The 26,647-nt window shown below is 42.6% G+C and overlaps 2 protein-coding genes across 7 annotated transcripts; one reads left to right on the top strand and one right to left on the bottom strand.

The window, feature by feature from the left end:
* LOC146364218 (kinesin-like protein KIF1B) lies at nt 1–20,371 on the bottom strand. Of its 6 annotated transcripts, XR_014798861.1 has the most exons (12): nt 20,258–20,371; nt 18,594–18,811; nt 15,738–15,819; nt 14,513–14,732; nt 13,730–13,807; nt 12,498–12,543; nt 12,342–12,408; nt 12,110–12,194; nt 9,532–9,646; nt 9,301–9,433; nt 9,139–9,200; nt 1–9,044 (listed from the first exon to the last, which is right to left on the bottom strand). XR_014798861.1 is itself a non-coding variant. In XM_084916398.1 (11 exons), exons 6-10 carry the CDS (start codon nt 13,752–13,754, stop codon nt 9,552–9,554), a joined length of 318 nt encoding a protein of 105 aa, XP_084772524.1. In that variant the 5' UTR covers nt 13,755–13,807; nt 13,913–14,009; nt 14,513–14,732; nt 15,738–15,819; nt 18,594–18,811; nt 20,258–20,371; the 3' UTR covers nt 1–9,433; nt 9,532–9,551. The 6 variants fall into 6 exon arrangements, 3 of the variants coding, with proteins under 3 accessions (XP_084772524.1, XP_084772522.1, XP_084772523.1); XR_014798860.1 differs by having other exon boundaries at nt 1–9,200; XR_014798859.1 differs by having other exon boundaries at nt 1–8,396; nt 8,576–9,433.
* LOC146364219 (uncharacterized) lies at nt 18,626–22,629 on the top strand. Its single transcript, XM_084916736.1, has 2 exons — nt 18,626–18,703; nt 21,769–22,629. Exons 1-2 carry the CDS (start codon nt 18,626–18,628, stop codon nt 22,459–22,461), a joined length of 771 nt encoding a protein of 256 aa, XP_084772862.1. The 3' UTR covers nt 22,462–22,629.
* The last annotated feature ends 4,018 nt before the right edge of the window (nt 22,630–26,647 follow it).

The following is a 26,647-nucleotide window of genomic DNA, read 5'->3' on the forward strand; positions in this document are numbered from 1 at the left end:
GTTTTATTTTTATTTTCTTTTGGTGAACAAATCTGAAAGGGGGCGGGGTTAACTGATATTAATTGTCAGAGGGGGAAGGTGGAAAATATCATGGCTAGTTTTGTTTGAAAGGCATTGTGATGGCCAAACCCGTGGCCACACTCTAAAGTCGTTGCTGGACAAAAGATGGTAGCCAGGGTTTGAAACCATTAAATGCAAAGGAAGATAATTGGACCACACCACCACTTCCTGCTGAAGGGGGAATGTGTGTTTTCTTTACTTTAAAAACAAAGTATTTGTATTTAATTAAATATTTGAGTTTAGGGTTTAATGGGGTTTTTGATTTTCTTCTTTGGTGTTTAGTTTATTAACAAACTAGATTGTACTGCATTGTTTGTGATTTATGATTGTGTTTTGTTTGTTACCCCTCATGTGTCACAATGGTCTGATCAGCCATTATATATACCTTTGTATGTCATTTCATGTTTTAGGTCAGTTATGTTTGTTTGTAGCAGTCATTTGGTTTGTTAAGTTTGCAGTCTTTGCCTGAGTTCAGTTTTGTTTCTTTGACCTCTTTTATGAGCTCAACATTCATTACTCTTGTAAATATAATTTTGGGGGTTAAATAAATGGAAACTATATTTTTCTAATAATTCCTGGGACTCCTCCTGTTTTTCAACTCGGTCCATCACATGTGGTGTCAGAAGTGGGATCCTTCAGTTGAGGAGACAGGATTTTTTTTTTGCATTTTTCTGCCCTTTTTTGTCCCCTGACAAACTTTTTGAGCCATGCAGAATGCTGTGCGCCCAAAGAGAGGAAATAAAATGGAGGCCAAAGAGGCCTTGCAGCAGCCAGAGAGGGAGATGGAAGAAGGAATTTCAGTTGTGGCTGGAGACACTGAAGGAGAGGATTCCAGGGAGCCAACTCTGCTTGATATTGCTGGGATTCTTCAGGCTTTCATGGGACAGCAGGAAGTTCGAGATAAAAAGCAGAGAGAGGATGCTATACTGCAAGAACAGCGTTTTAAGAGTTTGCAACACCAGTTTCGGCTTTTGCAAATGGAAGTGCAGGCCAGAACCACCCCACTTCCAGAGCCCACATCAACTGATCCAGAGCCTGTTGAAACTCCAGCTGATTATCAGACACAAGCAACATCTCAGCATGAGGGTTCTGGCTCAGCCTCCATATTAACAGGTCAGTCTGTGCATATTCATCATCCTAAACTAGAGAAACTAGCTGTTGAAGATGATGTTGAACATTTTCTGACCACTTTTGAGAGAATTGCAGCTGCTTGTCGCTGGCCAGAGTCAGACTGGATTTTTCACCTCATTCCTCTTCTTACTGGTAAGGCTCGAAGTGCCTATGTTAATATGGATGTGGACGATTCACTGCAATATGATAAGGTAAAAGCTGCCATTTTGCAAAAATATGATATAAACCCAGAAACATACAGGCAAAGATTTCGCTGTCTTGAAGTTTTTGATGAGAGTCCCAAGGAACTGTATGCAAGACTGAAAGAACTTTATGAAAAATGGATTCAGCCAAAAAACAGAACTGTAAAAGAAGTTGGTGAAATTATTATCTTGGAGCAGTTTTTAAGAATGCTGTGTCCTGAGCTTCAGGTCTGGATTAAGGAGCATAATCCAAAGTCTGCTGCAGAGGCTGCCACCCTGGCTGATGTGTTTGTAGCTGCCCGAAGTAAGAGTCAGCCATGGAGCAACAGTGCATGGAAGGCTGCCAGAGATTCACGTCGGTCGCAACCCCCTCAGCATCCTCAGAGGTCAGCGACGGGTGTGGGTAAGCCCTTTACAAGGGAAAAGCAGCCTCTGAATACCTTGAAGCCAGGTAAAAGGCCACCAGTGTGCTACCTTTGTGGACAGGAAGGTCACACTAAGCCCATGTGTCCTAATAATCAAAGCAAATTATCTCAGATGTGTTTTGTGCCTCACCAGAATGTGGATATTACATCTGAGAGAAAGCAGTCAAATAAAATCACCACAGTTAAGATTAATGGACAAGAAATTAATGCTTTAATAGATACTGGCAGCACACAGACTCTGGTACACAGGAAATATGTGTCAAACGATTACACATGCTCCTCTGAAACCATATCAGTTTGCTGTATACATGGTGATGAAAGACCATACCCTACTGCTGATCTGTTTATTGAAGTGCAGGGGACACCCTATCTGTTAAAGGTTGGTGTAGCTGATAATCTGCCCTATCCTGTAGTTCTTGGGGAGGATCTGCCAGTCATCTATGATCTGTTGAGGGAAGTACATGAGTGTAATGTTGCTATAACAAGGGCTCAAACTAAAAATCAGGATGAGCATTATGCAACCCTCAGTGCTTTACCCTTCTTTGAGGCTGAACTAGAGACAGAACCCGGGAAGTCTCGGAAGCCACGCAGTCAAAGAAGAAGTGAAAAATTTCAACACACTGTTGGAAATACATCAGTTCAGGCTGCTCCAGATATGCCTTTAGGTTTTTCAGTACCTACAAACATTAGACAAATGCAGCAGGCTGATCCAACTTTGTCTGCCATGTTGCTGAGGGCTAAGGAAAAGGACTCTGTTGAATCTGACACAAATAAAGAGCTGTACATTCTGCAAGATGGCATTTTATACCACCAGCACGGCCAGGTTAAACAGTTAGTGGTCCCTAAAGTAGCCCGTGAAACAGTGCTTACTTTGGGGCACTCTATTCCCTGGGCTGGCCACCTGGGGAAGCATAAGACCACCGCTCGCATCAAGCGATATTTTTTCTGGCCTGGTTTTTGCGCTCAGATGTTGCTATGTTTTGCAGGAGTTGTCCTCAATGTCAGAAGACTTCAATTAGGGTCCCCACCAAAGCACCACTCCAACCTCTCCCAATCATTGGTATACCATTTCAGCGTCTTGGCATGGACGTAGTTGGTCCTGTAGAAACAAGTAAATCTGGAAATCGCTTTATGCTAGTCATTACAGACTATGCTACGAGGTATCCTGAAGTCTTTCCACTAAAAACTGTTAAAGCAAAAACTGTAGCTTCCTCATTGATTCAACTGTTCTCAAGGGTTGGATTCCCACAGGAGATTTTAACTGACCAGGGCACTAATTTTATGTCCACACTGTTGAAAGAGGTCTATAAGCTGTTAGGCATCAGGAGTGTGCGGACAACCCCTTATCACCCACAGACAGATGGACTGACGGAGCGCTTCAACCAAACTCTCAAACAAATGCTCCGAAAGTTTGTCAATGATACAGGGTCTGATTGGGACCAGTGGCTGCCATACCTCCTTTTTGCCTACAGGGAAGTTCCTCAAGCCTCCACTTGCTTCTCCCCGTTTGAGCTTCTTTATGGCAATGAGGTGAGAGGCCCATTGACCCTGCTAAAGGACTCATGGGAGGGAGAGCAAGTTAAAGAGGAATCGGTCAATGTTATTTCATATGTCATTCATATGAGAGAAAAGCTTCAGCAGATGAGTGAACTGGCTCAGAGCCATATGGCAGCTGCTCAGAGGCAACAAAAGACTTTGTTTGATAAAAAAGCTCGCCACAGGAGTTTTGTCCCTGGCCAGAAGGTTTTGGTAATGTTGCCAACTTCTGACAGCAAGTTGCTGGCAAAGTGGCAGGGACCCTTTGAAGTACAGAAGAAACTTGGACCTACTACCTACAAAGTTTCCACACCAGGTCTCCAGCGAGGGAGTAGAGTGCTCCATGTTAACCTTCTTAAGGAATGGATTCCACGCACTGAGAATAAAACGGAGGGTTTGCTTATTCACAGCGTGGATGAGGAGGAAGAAGTTAATGACTACTTGCCTTCAGTAACAGTCTCTGTCCTGGACCTGAGCCATCTCACCAGTGAGCAACAGTCTCAGGTAACACCTCTGATTAATTCAGACATATTTCAAAAGTACCCAGGTCGCACGAGTCTGGTGGAGCATGACATTGTTTTAAAACCTGATGCAGCTGTGAAGCGTATGAGTTACAGGATACCGGAACGCTTCCTGGTGGAGTTAAAGGAGGAGGTGGACCTCATGCTGTCTCTTGGAATCATCCAACCTTCAACAAGTGAGTGGTGCAACCCTGTTGTGTTGGCTCCGAAAAAGGATAGCACGATACGTTTCTGCATCGACTTCAGGTACCTCAATTCCATATCAAAATTTGACTCTTACCCGATGCCACGCATTGACGATCTCATTGAGCGTTTGGGGAAGGCAAAATATCTAACGACCATTGATCTCTCCAAGGGATACTGGCAAGTACCTCTCACTAAACAGTCTCAAGAGTTGACAGCATTCCGTACTCTGTGGGGATTGTTCGAGTTCACAGTCTTGCCATTTGGTCTGCATGGGGCCCCAGCAACATTTCAAAGACTAATGGATAAGATACTCTGTGGGCTCTCAGCATTCACCTGTGCGTACCTTGATGATGTTGTTGTTTTCAGTGGAACTTGGGAAGAGCATGTGGATCACCTAAGGATCGTGCTGGATCGGCTGTGTTCCGCAGGCCTTACCATCAATCCAGCAAAGTGTGCTCTTGCTAGGACTGAAGTCCAGTACCTCGGGTTTACTGTTGGAGGTGGGACAATTAAACCACAGGTTGACAAAATTAATGCAATTGCATCATGTCCTCTTCCACAAACCAGGAAACAGCTGCGATCCTTCCTCGGCATGGCTGCGTTCTACAACAGATTCATTCCCAACTTCTCAGCTAGAGCAGCCCCACTGACGGACAGGATTGGCTCAAGATGTCCCAATAAGATTCGGTGGACAGCTGAAGCCGTTGCAGCTTTCAAAGACCTTCGCCAGTCCCTGAGTAAGAACCCTGTTCTGCACTCACCAGATTTCACAAAAGACTTTACATTGCAGACTGATGCTTCTGAAAGGGGTTTGGGAGCAGTGCTTCTGCAGGGACCACCAGAGGATCGACATCCTGTCGCTTACATCAGCCGTAAGCTGCTACCAAGGGAGAGCCGCTACGCAACGGTTGAGAAGGAAGCCTTGGCCATTAAATGGGCACTTGACTCTTTCAAATATTATTTGCTGGGAAGAGAATTCATCCTTCAAACTGACCACAAAGCCCTGCAGTGGCTGGAAAGAATGAAAGACACTAATGGGAGAATCACCAGGTGGTATCTGGCTATGCAGCCATACCGGTTTAAGGTTCACTATATCCCTGGTAAAGACAACACCACTGCTGATTACCTCTCTCGCTGCCTGATGGAAGATCCAGAAGTGGGGGGGTGTGTGATGGCCAAACCCGTGGCCACACTCTAAAGTCGTTGCTGGACAAAAGATGGTAGCCAGGGTTTGAAACCATTAAATGCAAAGGAAGATAATTGGACCACACCACCACTTCCTGCTGAAGGGGGAATGTGTGTTTTCTTTACTTTAAAAACAAAGTATTTGTATTTAATTAAATATTTGAGTTTAGGGTTTAATGGGGTTTTTGATTTTCTTCTTTGGTGTTTAGTTTATTAACAAACTAGATTGTACTGCATTGTTTGTGATTTATGATTGTGTTTTGTTTGTTACCCCTCATGTGTCACAATGGTCTGATCAGCCATTATATATACCTTTGTATGTCATTTCATGTTTTAGGTCAGTTATGTTTGTTTGTAGCAGTCATTTGGTTTGTTAAGTTTGCAGTCTTTGCCTGAGTTCAGTTTTGTTTCTTTGACCTCTTTTATGAGCTCAACATTCATTACTCTTGTAAATATAATTTTGGGGGTTAAATAAATGGAAACTATATTTTTCTAATAATTCCTGGGACTCCTCCTGTTTTTCAACTCGGTCCATCACAGGCATCAACAGAAAAATAAACACACAGAAAAAAGTGATGAGGTGAAGAAAGACACAATAAGTCTGCTGTCGTTTTAGATGTCACCAGCTACTTTGTATAGTCCTATATCTCTGATATTAGAAAAAATTAAAATGAGTTCAAATACACCTTTATTTTGATAGAGCTCAGATGGATGCCTCGCATGACTAATGAGTAGATCTCCTCCAAAAAAATAACAGACTTCTAATTCACTCAAACCGCTTTCTAATAAAGAGGAAGCACTAATGTAACTCACCTCCTCAGTCGAGCTGCAGGGGTTACATGTTAGGTCTGCTTTTCCTTTCCCCCCTCTCTTACATTCAAAGCCTCTCTTAGTTCACACTAGAACAGGCCGCCACACCATCATTTGGTTTAATATGAGTGGAACAACTAAACCGCACAGACTTTATTTGATCAGTTAGTTGAACCTTTTATTAATATGTGCAAAGAGCTGCAAACTAATATTTAAAGATTGCAAACAATAAATACACAATCCAAAATAAAAACACCTCTGCAAATGCAGTGGAAACGTTTGCTCTGGCAGCGCTTCGCATCAACATGTATATGAGGTACATTGCACTTTTCAGACTTGATCTGTGCATAGGTGCATCTTTGATGTGCAGCTCAGAGATCCACAATCCAGCACGTTTCTGTTTCTCTGACCGTCAGGCTGGCTGACCCGAGGTCACGTCAGAGCTTTATTTTTTATCTATATGTAACAGACAGTTGGTACCTCTCCTTCCATCCATTTCATACGACACAGCAGGCAGACTGCTGGTTGGTTGACCAGAGTTTTTCAATACCTTTCTGCATTAACACATCTCGAGAGGCGTAGGTGCCAAAAAGTGAATCCGAAGCCGAATGTAGCAGCTGCAGCACGGCACACAGAGCAAATATTTTCATGGGGTAGTATCAGAAATAAGACCTTTGAATATGTAGTCCCTTTAACTTCTTTCCTTCTATTAAACCATTCATTCATTCTTTTTCCTTAAGTCCTTCTAACCTTTTCACTGTGTTTTCTTTGCGTCTTTACAGCAAGAGTGTAAAGTTAATAGCAGTAAATGTCAAGGCTTTCTGATTCTCAGTGAGATAGAGCGAGCTAGAGGAGCAGAGAGGAATGTGTTAAATGAGGGTTAACTACCACACTGATCCCAGAACAGACTGCATGTACAAATCAAGTTCTCTCCTTAGTTTGTTTTCATCCTCCTAGTCCTCGTCCTCATCTCCTTGTAACCCTGTTTTTTTTCCTTGGGATGAAAAAGCAAAAAGGGGCCCAAATCTACTCCTGCAGGAACAATCGGTCATTGTTTGTTTTTTAAACTGCTGAGATATGAAGCGATCCGCGCTTGTTTGTCTCTAGTTAGTCTGCAGTTTTTATGTTAACACAAATGCATGAGTATTTTACTGACTCACTAACTGACACTGGCACTTTCGGGGGTTTAGAGGCGGCGTATGTACACAGATTGAGGAGGATCTAAGTATGACGTGGATGACAGTGGAAATCGGGCGTGGCCCTCCTGTCAAAGTTCATTCCCACTTTGAGTTTTTGTTTCAGAGACGGTTCAGCCTGATGCAAATTCACTGCGAGAAGAAAAATACCCTATAAATCTATTAGCAGCTATAGTTTAGGTAGCAGAGCGTAAACTAACACGTCACTTGGAGATGTAAGCTGTCTGATTTGGTTCATTTTTGTTTTTTGTTTGAAACTGAGCAAACCTGGTCTTCTCCTGAGGACTGCTGCAGGTATCATGCGAGCATGTTAATTTAATAAAAAACCAACAACAAAAAAACCCAAAATAGAATGAAACTCATTTCAGGAGACAAATAAAACTGATAGAGACATTTTTTTTGTACAGATGATTGGCAAACGGAAAGTTTCTAAAGAGTCGTGCACACACAAGTAGACTACTACAACATGCTACTTAGTTAGGGGAGTTTGGGAATGACAACCAAGCGGAACAAAATTAGACCCAAACATTGTCATCGAAACAAAAACACAAAAAGCTGAGGGGAGGGAATAGAGAGGAGGAAAGCTAAGCTGGCAGCGGGGTTGCTGGAGGGAAGCGGGGAGGCAAAAGTTCTGTGGAACTTAAACGTTTGAGTTGCATGAAAAGAGACTTAAGCCACAAGTCTACTTACAAGAGAAAACCGTCAAGAATCACAATGATTACTAAGTTTTAACACTTGGTATTTTCTGTATTTTCAAAGGCTTTTCAGAAAGGATGGAAGCGGTGGTTTTCCCGCGTACCGCTCCGCCCGATCAGTTCTTCGTCAGGCTGCCACGCCGCCTCGCCAGCTTAGATCTGCTGGGAGAGTTTTATGTCTATCCTGCCTCCGACGTTTTTCTCACCTTGGTGGCCAGCTCCTTCTCACGATCCACCAGCTCTCCATGTCAGCGGAATCGTAGCCGCTGCTCTCGCTCGGCGTGATGGCGCTTTCAAAGGTGGTGCTTGAGATCTGCAAGGAGATGGAGGTGGACGTGGACAGAGTACCCGAGCTCACACTGGGGGACAGAGACTCGCTCAGGGACTTGGAGGTGGGAGCTGTTCCCACGGGAGCCGCCTCTCCCAGCTTCTCTCTCAGCGCCAGAAGGTGACGGGTCTTTTCATCCACCTGGACGAAGGATGGGGGCGAATGTGAGGTGGGGAGAAAAGGGGAGGGTTAGTCATGTAAAGTCTGTACTCTAAAAAAAACTTTTTAGAATAGCACTTTGGTCTTTGAGTTGAAAAGTCTTTTTCCCTCTACGATATTAAACAGAGATTCATTTCTTTATAAATCTTTTAAGGCCCCACCTCCTGCAGCTGCTCCATCTTCTCTAGCTCCCACTGGTGCTCTAGGACAGCGGTCGCCAACCTTTTTTGCGCCACGGACCGGTTTATGCCCGACAATATTTTCACGGACCGGCCTTTAAGGTGTCACGGATAAATACAACAAAATAAAACCAGTACCGGTACCGAAAAAAAGAAGATTTATTCAGAACACACGTGAAAAGACCCAGGAAAACCGAGTTAACGATAAAAACGATAACAAAATAACGCTGAAAACCGATAAAAACCCTGAAAACCATACATTTTTCACCCGAGCCTCAACTCTCGCGGCCCGGTACCAAACGACTCACGGACCGGTACCGGTCCGAGGCCCGGGGGTTGGGGACCGCTGCTCTAGGATGAGGCTATCTCCTCTGGGCCTCCAGCCAGCGAGGCTCTCCTCGCACGTAAGCCACTGATGTGTCCAAGACCTTCCTCCTCCTCCTCTGCATCCCTGCTCCGGACATGAGCCCTCATTAGGATGAAGCTCTCCACAGAATTATGATAAAACAGCTGCTGTTCTTTAAACATGTTTCATGGCCGCCCACCTGGGCTTTCAGTGTCAGACATCTTACACAAGCTCAGCTCGTAGATCCCAGTCACTCGGTTGCTATAATGAAGCAGAAGTTATGAACAAGGAAACTTTGTAACAGGGCAGATATCTTTGATTGTGAAACAGAGATGGCCACAGTGCAGCAGCCCAGATTTACCAGTCAGGAGTTTTGGAGTATCCAGTCCCAAAGAGGTTCTTGAGAGAACAGGTGGGGACAACTTGGCGTCTCGGGAGTAAAAGACCATGCAGATGTCTTTGGTGATAATGGCAGGCTGGATGCAATGGTCCAGCTGCAGAGAGGAGATAAAGGGTGTGTGTTAGACACGATGACATCAAGACACTTAAAAACACGTACAAACAGGTACAACACGGCGGAGCAGCGGCTGACCTCCAGATACGCAGATAAGGTCATGTAGATCTTCTCTCCATAGGGAGTGACGCGGTTGAGCAGGAGGGAGTTGTGCAGGGATCTGTCCCACACTGCCTCAAAGCGATAGAAAGTGCTGAAAAAGACAGAAAGAGGAAAAGTTAGCTTGACAGCATTATTTTTTATGAAGTCCTACTTGGTGCTAACATTACAGGGTCTCTGTTTACAGCAGTGTGTCATGCTGTTAAAAAAAAGTGAGTGACGTGAGCACAGTTCTGACATATCAGGAAGTGAACACAGTGACTGAAGCGGTGTTCACATTCATCCTTGAATCATGACAAAACGTGAGGAATCGCACTGAGGTGAGACCTTGACAACAGATAAATCAGGAGCCACAGAGTGTCAAGTGTCAGCCGACACCAATCAGGACAATGATAAGAAATTCATTTACAGACACGTGAAAAAGCAGTTTAAGGATCTGGATCTAGATTATTACACCACATCATCATTATACCTGTGATGCAGCAGCTGATGGAACCAACTTTAGCAGCACAAACTTGAGGTAATCATTTTTTATTAGTGTTTCACAGCAGTGTGGATGGATTTCTGGCCCATTTGTCTTTACAATGGTTCTTCGGTTCATTGAAGTTTGCAGATATTTATTCATTCACAGCTTTCTTAACATTCAATCATGTTAAAGTCTCAACTTTGAGCCACTGCAGCACCACTCTGTTGTTGCTTTGCTGCTGCGCTCTGGAGTCAGACCCAACGATGATCTCTTTGACTCTAGAGTACTTCATGGCTCACTCAGTGACCTGGACACTTTGCAGGTTCTTTGCCAGCAAAAAAAAGCCCAAATAATCATCACCCGAGCAAAACCGTTGGTATGAGGTGTTTGTGCTGATATGCCGTGTTTGGTTTTTACCAATGTTGAAGCTGTGCATTAGGGCTTAGGTTTTCAACTTTGCAAACCTAACCCATGCTGCCATGTTGTATTTAGAGGGAAAATGGTTTCTCCTGGAAGCCTTTCCAAACAGGCCATATATGTTGAGTCTTTTTCTAATTGCACTGCCATGAACTCCAACATTTAGCATGCTAACTGTGGCCTGTAGAGCCTCAGATGTGTGGGGTGAATTTTCTGGGACGTCCACTCCTGGTAAGATTGGAAACAGTCTTTGATTTTTTGAACTTGCAAATAATCTTTCTTGCTGTAAAATGATGGACTTCAAAGCCTTCCCACATTCATGGGTATCAACAACTGCTTCTCTCCTCCTCAGTATGTTACCACTTACCTGAATACGCCACACCAGCAAACTGACAGTAGTGGTTACACTTACTGATGATCTATTGCATTTGATTAGCACCTGGCTGATACTGACCCTCTTAACTAATTATGGAAATAGTCTTGGATGTACTTAGTTTTTTAAACATCTGAATTTCGGCTCAGTGTTTGTTAAATAAATAATGACCTGGTATAATGTGTTATGTGTTGTTCATCTGAGGTTGCATTTACCTCATATTAAGACCTACTAAGGACCTGATTTTTTTTAATTATGTCCTGATACATAAAACCTGAGAGCTCACATAACTGCATATGCTCAGAATATACAGCACACATGGATACAAATTAGTGCCTTGCAGCAGCAATCTTAAGACCATCACTATGAGCTCTATACAAGGTTACACTGTTCCTGTTATTAACAGCAGGGGGCACTATCAGCCACAGACTGAGAGCCAGATATGCTCTGCTGGTGCCTCATTGTTACTGAGGTAAGACTCTATAGCAGGGGTAGGCAACGCCAGGCCTCGAGTGCCGGTGTCCTGCAGGTTTTAGATCTCACCTTGGGTCAACACACCTAAATCAAATGATTAGTTCATTACCAGCCCCCTGGAGAACTTCAAGACATGTTGAGGAGGTAATTTAGCCATTTGAATCAGCTGTGTTGGATCAAGGACACATCTAAAACCTGCAGGACACTGGCACTCGAGGCCTGGAGTTGCCTACCCCTGCTCTATAGTGAGAAACAGCTGAGGGGGAAAACATTGATCTGGAAACGTCTGAGTGTTACAGAGGATATACATAGCACTGTGGTTCAGTGTCACACAATCACAAACAAATACAGAAAAGTACTACAAAGGGTGTTGCCTCCAAAGATCGCTTTTACTGGTTTGGAGCTTAGGAGGCTTAATATCGACAGGCATGAATGAAGACAGATCAGAACAGCTGTTTGATCACAGCATCCAGTACCAACACAATCATCCACACTCAAGAGCCCTGTTGGCTTCAGAGTCAGCAGCTGAATGTCTAAAATATGAAATGTAATTTTTTTGGTCCATCAGCTACAGCATGAACTGCTTAAAGTGAGAAGCAGCCTAAAGCCCGACAGATTCATCTTTCCAGACTGAAAATATCTCAGAGTGAACCGAGTGGTGCGTTTTCAGTGTGATCTCACAAAGTCAAATCCCTTTAATGATGTTCTGTCCTGTCTTCTTCTATCAAAAGCACACAAACACTATAAAACATTGTTTCTGAGCTTTGGGGTTTTTGTTTACTACAGAGAGGTATAGTACGACTAGACCCTAAAGGTAGGCTGCTCACCTACAAGCAGCTCACGAACATCTTTCCAATGGAGCTCGCTGCCCTTCTCGTGGATGAGGGTCACTGTGATCCTCCGCTGGATCCCCTGCAGCAAACATAACAGGAGCTCAGGATCACAGTGGGCACAGCTAGAGCAACATTACGCTTTAAAAGAAGAGATTCAACTGTATACAAAGGAAGCAGTTACCACTGTGTGAGTAATAAGAAAACAACATGTGCACCAATCCTGTACCTGGTGCAGCAGGTAGGTACCATGGCAGGGCAGGCCTCCACTGTGATCCACGATGGCTGGGATGTACCTGTGCATGGAGGGAGGAGGTGACACAACATCCGTTCGAGGAGACAATATAATTTTTATGTTTTCTTTAAATCTTGCTGACACACTGACCCAGGTTGGATTTGGTGATGGTGTTCATTCAACTTGGTGGCTGGAACTTGCGTGCGCGCGCACACACACACACACACACACACACACACACACACACACACACACACACACACACACACACACACACACACACACACACACAAGCTCAATGTTAACAAGTGGGAATTTGTCTGAATTTAAGAGAAGGTGAATAAAAGTGAGGAGTATTTACTACATGCTTTGGGTGACTAAATGGAGGATGGATAGGTGACATGAAAACACTACTGACCCTTTATACTGAGCCAATAGCTCACACACTTCTATTAAATCTGTCTAAAGAGCCAGTAATCACAGAGGATAGATACTGGAAGCAAACTGAAATGTTAGGAGGAACTAAATCACACATTACAACACCAGTGGCAGCACCCTGCTGTCTCACACATCAGGATCACGGTCCTGTTGAAACGGGCTAATCGCTAAAGCTCACAGTTGCATTCGTCTATACTCAATATGATCGAAAAAACAATTTCAAACAAACAATTAAGAAAGGAACAAGTAAAAGATCTACTATAGCCAAAAGAAGACCATTTACAGACTATAGCGCTGTGAAAAAGTATTTGCCTCCTTTCTGATTTTGTATCTTATTGCATATTTGTCACACTTACACCTTTCAGATCAATACATTTATAACATTAGACAAGAATGTCTAATATGAAACGGCAGTTTTCAAGGGCAAAAAGCTATCCAAACATACTTGGTCCTATATGAAAAAGTAATTGCAGTGAAAACCCGATACCTTGTGTGTCACCTCTGACACCAAGAACTGCAGCAAGCGTTTGGTGCTAGAGGTCACATTTTGAGTTTGTGAAGATATTTAAGGTAGACACACGTAATTAGCGGCAGCTGTGTTGTTGATCGGGGGGAAGCAAACAGTTTGTGACCACTGAGCTGCTGTTAAATCCTGGAAACAAAGAATCTGAAGGACAAGATGAGTAAGGCTGGAGTTATTGGACTCTATCAAGTTTAATAACTTCATGCATACCAGTGACATCGCGTCACCGTCGCCAACGAACACCCCAGTGGCTTCAAGCCTAGGCTTAGCCTCTACAGGAGAGGTTTCAGCCATGAAAAGTGTGTCCATCACAAGCCCACCACCATGATCTCAGGCCTTGAAGCAACAATCATGAAAACTAATCTTAACTGAGAGTGTTGGATGTCCTCATTGTTGCAGAGCACATGGACAGCATACTCACCTGGTTCTGTGGGCCAGCAGCACATGTCACACCATCCATCACCCTTGTCATCACATTCAATCTTGATCTGAGAGAAACCTGAAGACAGAAACGTTCAATGATAAAAACACACAGTAGAATAAAATTGTAAGACGTCATCAGTTGATGCAGTTTAAGGACACTTGTTCTTCTGTGCAGTCTCACCTGGAGCTCACGTTTCTAGTTCATGCCATCATGACCAAAGATTCTTCAGTTAATAGTTTAAAGATGTCCATGAATGCACTGCTAACTGCTCTTCACCCTTATAAAAATCAACATGCATTTAGAATAAGAAACACTTTTACAAAACCAAAAGCTTCACTGTACTTAGTGATTTATATGTCTAAAAAACAGGTTCAGTTTGTAACTGAGAGAGCAGCTCGGTGGTGCTGAATTATATTTCCAATAGAAACACAATTTCATATGTTGTAGTAACAAAACACTGCCACAAGATGGCAGCCTAGGCCTACTTTACCATGCTGTTCCAGTAAAAAAGAAAAAGTGACAGAGCCCTGAAAGAGTGACAGTGACACTTTTTATGAACTCATCTGTAATGTGTCACCTTTTCTGTAGAATGAAGAAGTGCTTCCCTTCTTTTAAAGTAAATACAGGCTTACAAAGATCCTCTTAACATGTTTCTGAAATAATCCTAAACACAATCATTAAACCAAAAATGCAAGAAACAATTTATTTAATCACTCTTCTTAACTTAATTCCTTAACTTAGTAAAAAAAGAAATAAACAAGAACTTTTCTGCTGTCTCACCTCTGTCAGTTTTCATGCTTTTGCAAGAACAGGTGGAGGTGCAGGTGGAACTTTGACTTCACTGTGGTTTGTATGTGCAGGCAGGAGTGTGACATCTCAGAACAGCAGAGGATTGTCGAGCACGGTGACTCCTGCTGCGACGCCCCCGTCTGACTGTCCTGAGCTCTTGGTCCTCAGCAGACGGCCCACACACTCATTCATCACCATGTCTTTACCCTGCCTGTAAGAAAAGCAAGAAAAGGCTAACATTAGAAACAGCCACCAACCAATCCCTTTTACTCCACCACCCAAAAACCAGTGAGAAACACTAGCTAGTATTAACTTGGAATCAAAGTCCACTAATCCCCAGGCTCCCAGCATAACATACAGTCCAACACAAACTCCACAAACTGTCTTGCTTCAGCTGACTTTCCTTCACCTTCTCTCCAGACAATCTGTTGTGCTCTTTTCAGCACAAAGCCACACTCCTGCTCACTGATCCTCACCTCTTTTTAACCTAGTCTCAGCAACTTTGTCCCATAGCTCGCACATCCTTTCCACCTCCATCTTTCTTCCCAGCCAACTGATACATACCTTTTCTCCTTCCTTAAAAGCCAGCCTAAGAAATACGATTTTATAAACGCCCGATAAATGAAACTGTCATTTTCAAAAATCGTATCATCCAAATTCATGCAGCGTGGCTAAATTAAGAATGAATTGCAAACCCGAGCTTCCTTGCTAACATGATTAACAGCTAAATACTATCATAGTGGAGGTGTAAAATTACTGCTAAAATAGCTCATATGAACCCTGATACTGGACTATGTATTTATCAAAACAAATGATCTGATATTACAAACTAATGATTGCTTTTTACAGTATTAGCCCAGAGTGATGTAAGGCAGGGTGGTTAGTCAGCCATAACCTGCTGACAACTTGTATCTGGTAGCTTTTTCACATCCTGATCAATGTTGTTGTCAAGTGTGTCTCACATACACTATTATCTCAGTCACAGTACAGCATGCATGAATCACAGTAGATACACAGTAATGCAAAACAGCAGGCAGTCATGTATGTGTCGTCACTGTTTTGACTGAGGCTAGCTCATACATGGAATGCAAGAAAAATGCTGCATGTGTGTGCAGATCCACACATGCACTGCTTAAACTTCCCTAGTTTAACAAAGGGTGAGCAATAAACAGAAGTTTTCAACATTTTTAAAGATGCTTCTATCCCCCCGCTGTACCTCCTCCTTCTCGCTGAGACTTCAAGACAAACCGTTCTGCTGCTGACAAGGCCATTGATACTGTTTTGTCCCTCTCTGGACCCTGTAGACGAGCGCAACCACAGAGAAATAAATCAGAGGAATAAAATGCAAATGATATTGCTTACACTGAACAGCAACACCCAGGTGAGGATTATGTACACAGACTGACACAGCGACAGGTCTGTTGTCACTTATATCATCCAATCAGGGCTAGACTTGGTGTTGCTTAGACGTGAAAAAAATAAACTCAATGATAATGTCGTTCCAGTTGCTCATGAATACGAATCATGAATCGCAAGTCTGCAGGTTTCATTTTAGTGTTTTTAACTAAACTCTTTGATGTAATCATTCTGAGTGCAAATCAAAAGTTGGACCTGTTCAGAAGTGTAGTTGTCAGTAGGGCTGGGCCATATCATACTGTTAACGGTAATACCGGTATAATTTTGGGCAACGATAGAAAAATGAAATATCGCGATAGAATCTGGGTAAAACGCGCACGCGCAGTGCCTTTGTTTTCATATGCACACGTCGGAAAAAGCATGGCGGCGAAAGCAAATCGTTGAATGAAACGGATGAACCAGAATTGGTTTGTAAAAATGCTGCAACTTCAGTGGTGTGGAACTGGTTTGGCTTTCGTCCGTCAGACACACAACAAAGCACTATTTTTGGTAGCGCATGCTAGCGGGCCGTCGTTATTACTAGGGATGGGTATCGTTTAGGTTTTATCCGATACCGGTGCCAAACCGGTACTTTTGAAACGGTGCCGGTGCTTAAACCGATGCTTAAAGAATGGAGAACACAAACTTGGTCCAAAAACCTCTCATGTTCAGCTGTTTTTTTGTAAAAAGATAACAATGTTAGCCTTTTCTGCAGCTATGGGGCATATATGGTATCACTCTTGGCTGGAAGCAGTGCTTAAACAATGGAAAAAACTTTGTCCAAAAACCTCTCATGTTTAACTGTTTTCCACTTTTTCTTTGGTCATTTTAGCCTTTTTGGCCAGGGTGAAGGGAGTATCTGCCATCAAACAAGAAGACAGCCGCATGTAGCTATGATGATGTTTGCTAGTTCACCTTACATGCATTAATGTAATAACGTGGTTAGCCTACTCAACGTAAATTATACACGAACAACATTAAGCTACTCACGCAGAGAAGAACGGCTGCTGCTGCCATCATCATCCGTCATCATTTCTGCTACACTGGCAGGGCTAGGGGCCAGGACTCTCCTCTTCGGGATTTTGGGGGATGTTGCTAACTCCAGGACCGATAACAGGCACCACACCCGCAGTAGATGCGCACGGTGTGAGGTCTCGCAGCAAGCTATCAAATACGGCGCATTTTTCGGCTTTTTAAAAAAAACGCTATGCGTCGCCAGGTGTTTCATCGGATTTGAGGTGTTACCTCCTTTGACAGTATCACAGTATCACCTTAAAGCACTTGTTGCAGGCTGCTGAGTTTCCATCTTTTGCTGTGAAGTACAGCCAGACTTTTGACCGCTTCGCCTTGGGCATTTTTAATCTGTAGCTCTGCTCTAAAAGAACGTACGTACCTGGGCCCGCCTACTATCCTCGGAAACGTAAGATGATTGGCTAGAATCTAAAGTGTATCACAGCTCAGGAAAAAAAAGCACCGAAATGTGCGCTGCTTTTCGGTCTGGTTACTACGGTTTATGTCAGAACCGGTGCCATCATGGCACCGGATACCGGTACCCATCCCTAGTTATTACTGTGTTTTTTGGAAAATACGGCACACTTAAAATCAATCCTTAGAATTTTCTGAAAATCGACAGTGCCCCTTATAATCCAATGGGCCTTATGTATAAATTCTGGTTGTGTTTACTGACCTCGAAACGATTGTATGTACATGGCGCTCGAAAATCTGTCAAATGTTTTAGTACGACTTTGCTAAGCTACGAACCCGCACCGCTTGATGGATTGTCGGAGCATTACGGCTATCGTAGGCAGGCGCCTTGCGGAGTGATACGTACTGTGCTTCAACATAATATTACCGTATTGTGTGTGTATAACCTCTTTTTAAGTTTTGTGGATATTATACATGGTTATGCTGAGGATATGTCGGCCAATTTCCACTGGAAATGCCTTTTGGTCAAACTGTCAGCGAGGAATTTGCATTTGCACAGGAAATGGAGATCACTCACCCAGTGAAAGTGCAACTGTCATTTAAACTCAGTCTACAGTCAGACCAAGCCACCTTGCCAAATTTATTTACACAGCTGTGTGGCCAAAGGCAGGGGGCCAGCTTGGGTACAGCTCTAAACATTAACCTCTTTAACTGCAGCTGAACGCCATCCCTTATTATCTGCTACTTATAATGCAGTTATAAAATAAGATCTACGGGTTTTCCTAATATCATTCACCACTGAAAAATATTTTGGTCTGTTAGATATTTCAACAGCATACACAATTTACATCCAATACTGTAACAAGCTTACTTAGCAGCATTTTTTTAATCAGATAAACTCAAATGAAACAAGTTGGTTAATTGGTAACAATTTCAAGTTTCAAATCATGTCACTGTGTGTTTATTGTAAAGGAGATTAAAATGCATGATAGTTTGAACCCACCTGAGGGACTCATTAAGTTTGATCTATGAATTCCTCATACATTTTTGCTTTATAGTGGCAGAAATGTTGATCATGAAAGCTTTTTGTAGTGAACTATGCTGCTTTCACCTACAACATCCAGAGCACACAGTACATGTTGCTATAAGCTACACCACATAGCTGCTATAATTTAAACGCACCAACGATTTGTGTATAATCGTTATCACCAGACTATGTCTCAAGAGCATATGATCTGTTGACAAAACTCACTGTTATGAAGATAGATTGGTTCCAGTGTCTTCATGAAACGCTGGCTTTATCCATCTTCTGGGGCGTGCCTGCAGTGGAGTTCTGAAGAGTTCCTTGTGAGGGAGCTGCTGGTGAAGATCACAATGTCCTCCTTGATTCCTGCCATGAGCTTCAGTCTTTCTGATGTTTCTCAAAGATGCCTCTTTCAGTGGGTCAACAGAACATCTGGCACAGGACAGCTGTGATGAAAGAAAAGGAAGAAGTTTCTCCAAACCTCTGGGCTAACGAAACCCAGCTGGGTCCTGATGGTCTCCCACACTACTTTCACCCCGGGTGGATGTAGCTGTTCATAATAATCTGCACTCTCTTCACTATTATGAAATGAAAAGAACAAGTTACACTACAGTACTGATACCTTCTGCTGCTCTTTTCAAACTTTCCATGTTACCGGGCTGTAGAGTGCTCTGAACATTTTAACACTTTTAAATCCATTACACACTCACAGTCTTATGTGAAAATCTCCTAAGGACAGCATTACATTTTTGCTATTAACAGTAACTCTGGACCTCTGTGGAGTGTGCAGATGATCTCATTACTGTCTAAAAATCCAAGGAGTGCTGAATCATTGAAAAATACACAGTAACAGGTGTGTAGCATCGCTAACTAGGTAGCAACAAGCCTCTAACACAGTGTGTGTATGCTAGCGGCTAATCTAGCAAACAAATGAACAGAGTGGTTTTAGGTGTTGCCCAAGGATAAGATGATAAGCTGTGTGTCTTTTTTATAATGACCTGCTTGAATTTACCTTAATGGAAGGAGTGGTCAGTGTGGGTAAAGCCATGAGCAGATAAAGTGGATGAGTGGGACTAGGTAGGTGTGCCGAAAAGAGGCAACAAAGCTGAAGAGTGTGTTGAGAACATAGTGGCGCTGCCAGCAGGTTTCCGGCTAGCAGGAAGGCTCTGGGTACCACCTCCAACATTGGCAGTCCCATTTTGTGAAAGCCAATTAAAAAAATAACTAGGTTTCCATGTGTAATTTGTGTGGAACAATACTGCACAAGAAGCTAAATAGATTTAGAAAAACGAAAAAAAAAATTGTTGAAGAACAGAAGATAAATGTCCTTTTTTTATATCGTTAACTGGCCTGCTGTGTGGTGCACAGCGTTAACAGGCCAGCATTCAGACCCCAGAGTTTAACGGCCAAGTTCGAGTCTCTGACGGTCTGTCTGCTACAGCGGGGTAGGCCGAGCGAAAGACGAAGCTCCGGGCTCCTCCTTTTTCCAGCTTTTTTTTCCATTACCATTTATTTAGATTTCAAGCTGCAAGTAAAAGCTCAGGGAAACACTTTTAAAGAGCACAACGTGCACATCGCGCAACCAGCCTTTCCAAATTAGCTGGAGACCACACATTTTTGCACTCAAATACTCAACAAATTTCACACACCCACACCTGCTTTTTTCCCTGCACACCTCTTTCTACACTTATTTCTCAACAACCACTCCTTTTTCATCTCTGCTACCGTGCCTTTATTACATCCTCTTAGCTAGCATCAATGACTCCCTTCTATGGATTAGCTAAACCAACTTTACATAACAAGTTTCCCCGAAGAGCCCACTTCTCATCTTACCTGCCTAGATTTCAGGACCTAGCAAGGACGGTAGTTACTGACAAACACATTTAACTTACCAGAAAAAACAAGCAGCGGACCTCCTCTCAGCGTCCTGCTCTATCTGCCATTCCCGAACAGAGATAAGCAAGTTTCTCCATGACTGCAGCTTTGTTTGGCCTGCTAAATTGGCGCCCCGGCGGCCACGCCCCCTGCCGTGACATCACGCTCCAAAGCCCCATAGACAATAGAACCAAATTTTTAAAAAAAGAAGAAAAAAAGAATGTTGTTGTTACATTATGTTATGACATCATCATGATGTCATAACATGCCTTTGATCTGTGAATCCTTAAATCCGGGTAAGAAGCCCAAACTTTCATGCAGTTTACTTGTAACACTCGAGATTGCAGCATTCAAAGGTACGCCTGAGAAAAATTTTAAAACAGTTGAATCTTTAAGACAGTCACTTCATCAACACTCTGACATGTCTCAGAGTAAACACGGCAAAGGCTTTACTACAATGGACCACCAAAATCCAGAGCCAAATTCTGATGAAACACATTTCCAGCTTCCACTCAAGAGGAAGCGAGGCCCGAATTATGTTGCACAGAATTGCAGAAGTGACGACAGCTGCTCTCCACCAAGGAAAAAAAGACGAATCTGTGAAGAAAAAACTGTGTTGAAAAGAAAATACAGTCAGATTTCCAAAGGCAGCAAAAACAACTCTGAGAGCTACTCTCCAGAGAGAAAGAGGATGAGAATAGACACTGAGAAAAAAGAAACAGCAGTGACTCGGAGCATCCAAAAAAGTTCTTCTTCAAGGACTATCCAACTCCAAGTTCAGAAAAAGAACGATATGAACTTGAGTGATACCAAAAACTCTCAAAACACACCAAAAGACAACAAGAGGCCAGAACAAGCTGCAGTGACAAAGAGCAGCCAAAAAAGTTGTTCGCCAAGGACTATCCGACTCCTAGTTGAGAAAATGAACAATATGACCTTGAGTGATACCAAAACCTTTGAAAACACACCAAAAGACAACAAGAGGCCAGAACAAGCAGCAGTGACACAGAGCATCCAGAAAAGTTCTTCGTCAAGGACTATCCAACACGTAGTTGAGAAAATGGACGTTACGACCTCGAGTGATACCAAAACCTCTGAAAACACTCCAAAATACAACAAGAGGCCAGAACAAGCAGCAGTTAGACAGAGCATCCAGAAAAGTTCTTCGTCAAGGACTATCCAACACGTAGTTGAGAAAATGGACGTTACGACCTCGAGTGATACCAAAACCTCTGAAAACACTCCAAAATACAACAAGAGGCCAGAACAAGCAGCAGTGACACAGAGCAGCCAAAAAAGTCCCTGGTCCAGGACTATCCGACTCCCAGGTCAGAAAACAAACGATACGGCCTTGAGTGATACCAAAACCTCTGAAAACACACTGAAAGACAACAAGAGGCCAGAACAAGCAGTAGTGACACAGAGCATCCAAAAAAGTCCCTGGTCCAGGACTATCCGACTCCCACGTCAGAAAACAAACAATACGGCCTTGAGTGATACCAACACCTGTGAAAACACACCGAAATAGAAAGAGAGCCCAGAAGACCAGAGAGAAACAAATGTGTGGATCATTGGGTCCAGTTACATCAGACGAGCCGAGGGTGAAGCAAAAGAGATTTTCGGAGAAAATTTCGGACTTAATACCAAAGTCCAGTGGTTTGGCAAAGGAGGAATGCGCTGGTGGGGAGTCCTTCCTCGTTTTTATAAGGAGCTATCCACACAGAGCCCACCTGACATACTGGTAATCCATGCTGGGGGCAATGATTTGGGACTCTTTTCTGCTTATAAACTTTCTTCTGTCATTGAGAAGGAATTAATGCAATTGCACACAGAGTTCCCCTCAATGACAATTGCATATTCATCCATCAACGAGCGTCAAGTGTGGATATATGGAAATCCAGGCAAAATCAATAAGGACAGGAAGACTGTGAATGCCAGCATTAGAAAGGCTGTCGACCGCTTCGATGGAGTGATTATTGAGCATCCGCATATCAGGTTTTTCGACAACTCCATTTTTTTGCGCAACGGAGTTCATTTCTCCAAGAAAGGAAATGAACAGTCCAGAAAACCATACGTTGTTCATTTTAGGCAATGTGAGCAACATATAGCTAACATGTGCTCTCTTTTTTCTTTTCCTCTGCCTCTCACCCCCCAACCAGTCACGACAGATGGCTGCCCCTTTCTTAGCCTGGTTCTGTCAAAGGTTTCTCCCTTTTTATAAGGGAGTTTTTCCTTTCCACCGTTGCCAAGCGCTTGCTATTAAAGGAGATCATTCGATTGTTGGGGTTGATAGTTTAGAATCTAAACTAAACTAATAAACATAAAACATCAGGTGAGGGGTTCACATAGTAGGGAGCACTACAAAAATTACAAATAAAAACATGTAATTGGCGGCAAATCAAAAATAAAAAAATAAAAAATTGAAAAATATCTCTTACTGCTCTGTTTATTTCCTTAAATGAACACTTGTACTTTTTGTCATAGAAGAATAAGAATATTAATATGAATATGAACACCAAGGCGTTCCCAGGCCAGCCGGGAGATATAATCTCTCAGCCTGTCTTGGGTCTGCCCCTGCCTCTATCAGTTTTATTTGTCTCCTGAAATGAGTTTCATTCTATTTTGGGTTTTTTTGTTGTTGGTTTTTTATTAAATTAACATGCTCGCATGATACCTGCAGCAGTCCTCAGGAGAAGACCAGGTTTACTCAGTTTCAAACAAAAAACAAAAATGAACCAAATCAGACAGCTTACATCTCCAAGTGACGTGTTAGTTTACGCTCTGCTACCTAAACTATAGCTGCTAATAGATTTATAGGGTATTTTTCTTCTCGCAGTGAATTTGCATCAGGCTGAACCGTCTCTGAAACAAAAACTCAAAGTGGGAATGAACTTTGACAGGAGGGCCACGCCCGATTTCCACTGTCATCCACGTCATACTTAGATCCTCCTCAATCTGTGTACATACGCCGCCTCTAAACCCCCGAAAGTGCCAGTGTCAGTTAGTGAGTCAGTAAAATACTCATGCATTTGTGTTAACATAAAAACTGCAGACTAACTAGAGACAAACAAGCGCGGATCGCTTCATATCTCAGCAGTTTAAAAAACAAACAATGACCGATTGTTCCTGCAGGAGTAGATTTGGGCCCCTTTTTGCTTTTTCATCCCAAGGAAAAAAAACAGGGTTACAAGGAGATGAGGACGAGGACTAGGAGGATGAAAACAAACTAAGGAGAGAACTTGATTTGTACATGCAGTCTGTTCTGGGATCAGTGTGGTAGTTAACCCTCATTTAACACATTCCTCTCTGCTCCTCTAGCTCGCTCTATCTCACTGAGAATCAGAAAGCCTTGACATTTACTGCTATTAACTTTACACTCTTGTTGTAAAGACGCAAAGAAAACACAGTGAAAAGGTTAGAAGGACTTAAGGAAAAAGAATGAATGAATGGTTTAATAGAAGGAAAGAAGTTAAAGGGACTACATATTCAAAGGTCTTATTTCTGATACTACCCCATGAAAATATTTGCTCTGTGTGCCGTGCTGCAGCTGCTACATTCGGCTTCGGATTCACTTTTTGGTACCTACGCCTCTCGAGATGTGTTAATGCAGAAAGGTATTGAAAAACTCTGGTCAACCAACCAGCAGTCTGCCTGCTGTGTCGTATGAAATGGATGGAAGGAGAGGTACCAACTGTCTGTTACATATAGATAAAAAATAAAGCTCTGACGTGACCTCGGGTCAGCCAGCCTGACGGTCAGAGAAACAGAAACGTGCTGGATTGTGGATCTCTGAGCTGCACATCAAAGATGCACCTATGCACAGATCAAGTCTGAAAAGTGCAATGTACCTCATATACATGTTGATGCGAAGCGCTGCCAGAGCAAACGTTTCCACTGCATTTGCAGAGGTGTTTTTATTTTGGATTGTGTATTTATTGTTTGCAATCTTTAAATATTAGTTTGCAGCTCTTTGCACATATTAATAAAAGGTTCAACTAACTGATCAAATAAAGTCTGTGCGGTTTAGTTGTTCCACTCATATTAAACCAAATGATGGTGTGGCGGCCTGTTCTAGTGTGAACTAAGAGAGGCTTTGAATGTAAGAGAGGGGGGAAAGGAAAAGCAGACCTAACATGTAACCCCTGCAGCTCGACTGAGGAGGTGAGTTACATTAGTGCTTCCTCTTTATTAGAAAGCGGTTTGAGTGAATTAGAAGTCTGTTATTTTTTTGGAGGAGGTCTACTCATTAGTCATGCGAGGCATCCATCTGAGCTCTATCAAAATAAAGGTGTATTTGAACTCATTTTAATTTTTTCTAATATCAGAGATATAGGACTATACAAAGTAGCTGGTGACATCTAAAACGACAGCAGACTTATTGTGTCTTTCTTCACCTCATCACTTTTTTCTGTGTGTTTATTTTTCTGTTGATGCCTTTCAAACAAAACTAGCCATGATATTTTCCACCTTCCCCCTCTGACAATTAATATCAGTTAACCCCGCCCCCTTTCAGATTTGTTCACCAAAAGAAAATAAAAATAAAACGTCATTAACGCTGTTTATTATTTGTCAGACCGGTTTCATTTTCATGCTTTGTAAATATCTATGTTGTATGGAGCTTGAACTAAAATGTAAATATGTTTACTGTATTTGTAATAATTATAATCCATTAGCTGTACAGCATAGATGTGTCATGCAGATATCCTAATTCTGTGTATGGTAATCTTGCACCATTGAACTGTTAGTGAATGAGGCAACAATAAAAGTGGGAAACGTGCATTAGCAGATCAAGTGGTGCCTGCTTATTTCCTGCTTTATGTGAGCTTCTGCTGTAGTTTATTATGTGCTTTTAGCCCCAAGAAACCACCCTGTGGCGCACAATAAGATCTTCTGATGTTTGGTGTCATCTTCCTGTGATCTCCTGTGAACAGGTGGATTCATTCATTTCAAGTTTATGTATGTAGCACTAAATCACAGCAGGCGCTGAACACTGTAAAGACTCTAGAATAATTATGGAGGCACAACATTTAAAGCTCCTGTCCTTCCATCCCACAGACCTAAAAGTTAGTTATATGATAAACAGCCCCGTGTTTGTTTACTTGATTTGTAAAATGCAAAGTGATGAGTTTTTCTCTTCAAGTACGTCCTCATATGGAGACAGTTTTTTTAATGGCCCAAAACAAGTCATTGTTTACAAAAATATACATTTTATTCCGCAAAATGAGGTAAACAGTGAAGAAAAGTATGAGAAAAGGGAGCATAGGATCTCCGGAGACTGTGGCAACTAGAATTATTGTATACATGTGTGTATTAAGGACTGACACAGACAAAGAATTAATCATACAATGAAGCAATGTACTTTTTAAATGTTTATTAAAACCATTCAAGTATTGAGTCATGAATAAAACAGCAACCTCTGATCTGCTAATTGGGAAACAGAGGATGTCAGTGTATGTTTCAGTGCTAGTTGTACAAATTGAGTGAGATGACTTTACATTTGAATAGATTCGATTACAAGTTATATTTGGTTTTAATTGAATGAGTTCAATTTGATTTAAATCAAGCCAATTCACAACATATAAACTTGAAATATATGGTAAGATAAAGGTTGTGCAATAATACAGAGGAAGCCCAAACGATCAAATGACCCCCTATGAGCAAGAAAACTCCATTTTCGGCAGAACCAGAATCAGGGAGGGGCGGCCATCTGCCTCCACCGGTTGGGGTAAGAAAATGAAACGAAACTATAGGAAGACAAAGAGGAAAGATGTTCATGATATATATGAAACTTTCCGCTAGCCCTGACTAAAATATTGTTTTTGACAGGAAAGTATTGTTTCATTCATGTTTATTCCACGAGGTGGACAGCAGGAATAGAACAAACCAGATACTAAGAAATAAAGTATACAATGAAATATTCTCGATATGCTAAAATTCCCACTGAGACTGGATAAGATTATTCTAAAACTGGTCAAAATACAATTCTCTTCATGCACAGAAATCCCACCCAGTCCCACAACCCAGGACAAATATTCCTTGTGTGTTCTTGAGCTGGACAGAAATTCCTCTTGCTGAGCGGGGTCCACGCCAGCCTCGTGTCAGGCAGACGAGGAGCCTCCTGTCCCAGTCTCGTCCGTCAACTGGGTCCATCACATCCCAACCCAGTTCGCATTCTGCATTGGAGTCCGTCGCTCGATACCACCGCGGCTCCCCTCACGTCATCACCTGTAAGTAAAAACAAATAGGAGCCAGAACCATCATCCCGGAAGCTGCCCTGGCTTATAGCCATGGCGACCCTCTCCCAACACGGCTGCACCCAGTGAACAACAGTGAGACACTACTCACAAATGCAGGCAGTATACATCTGCCCTGATGTCAATCACAGACGTTGTCTCCTACTGTCGCCG

The sequence above is a fragment of the Perissodus microlepis genome, chromosome 20, assembly GCF_051167445.1.
Source record: "Perissodus microlepis isolate ML-2025 ecotype Zambia chromosome 20, ASM5116744v1, whole genome shotgun sequence".
Classification (NCBI taxonomy): Eukaryota; Metazoa; Chordata; class Actinopteri; order Cichliformes; family Cichlidae; genus Perissodus; species Perissodus microlepis.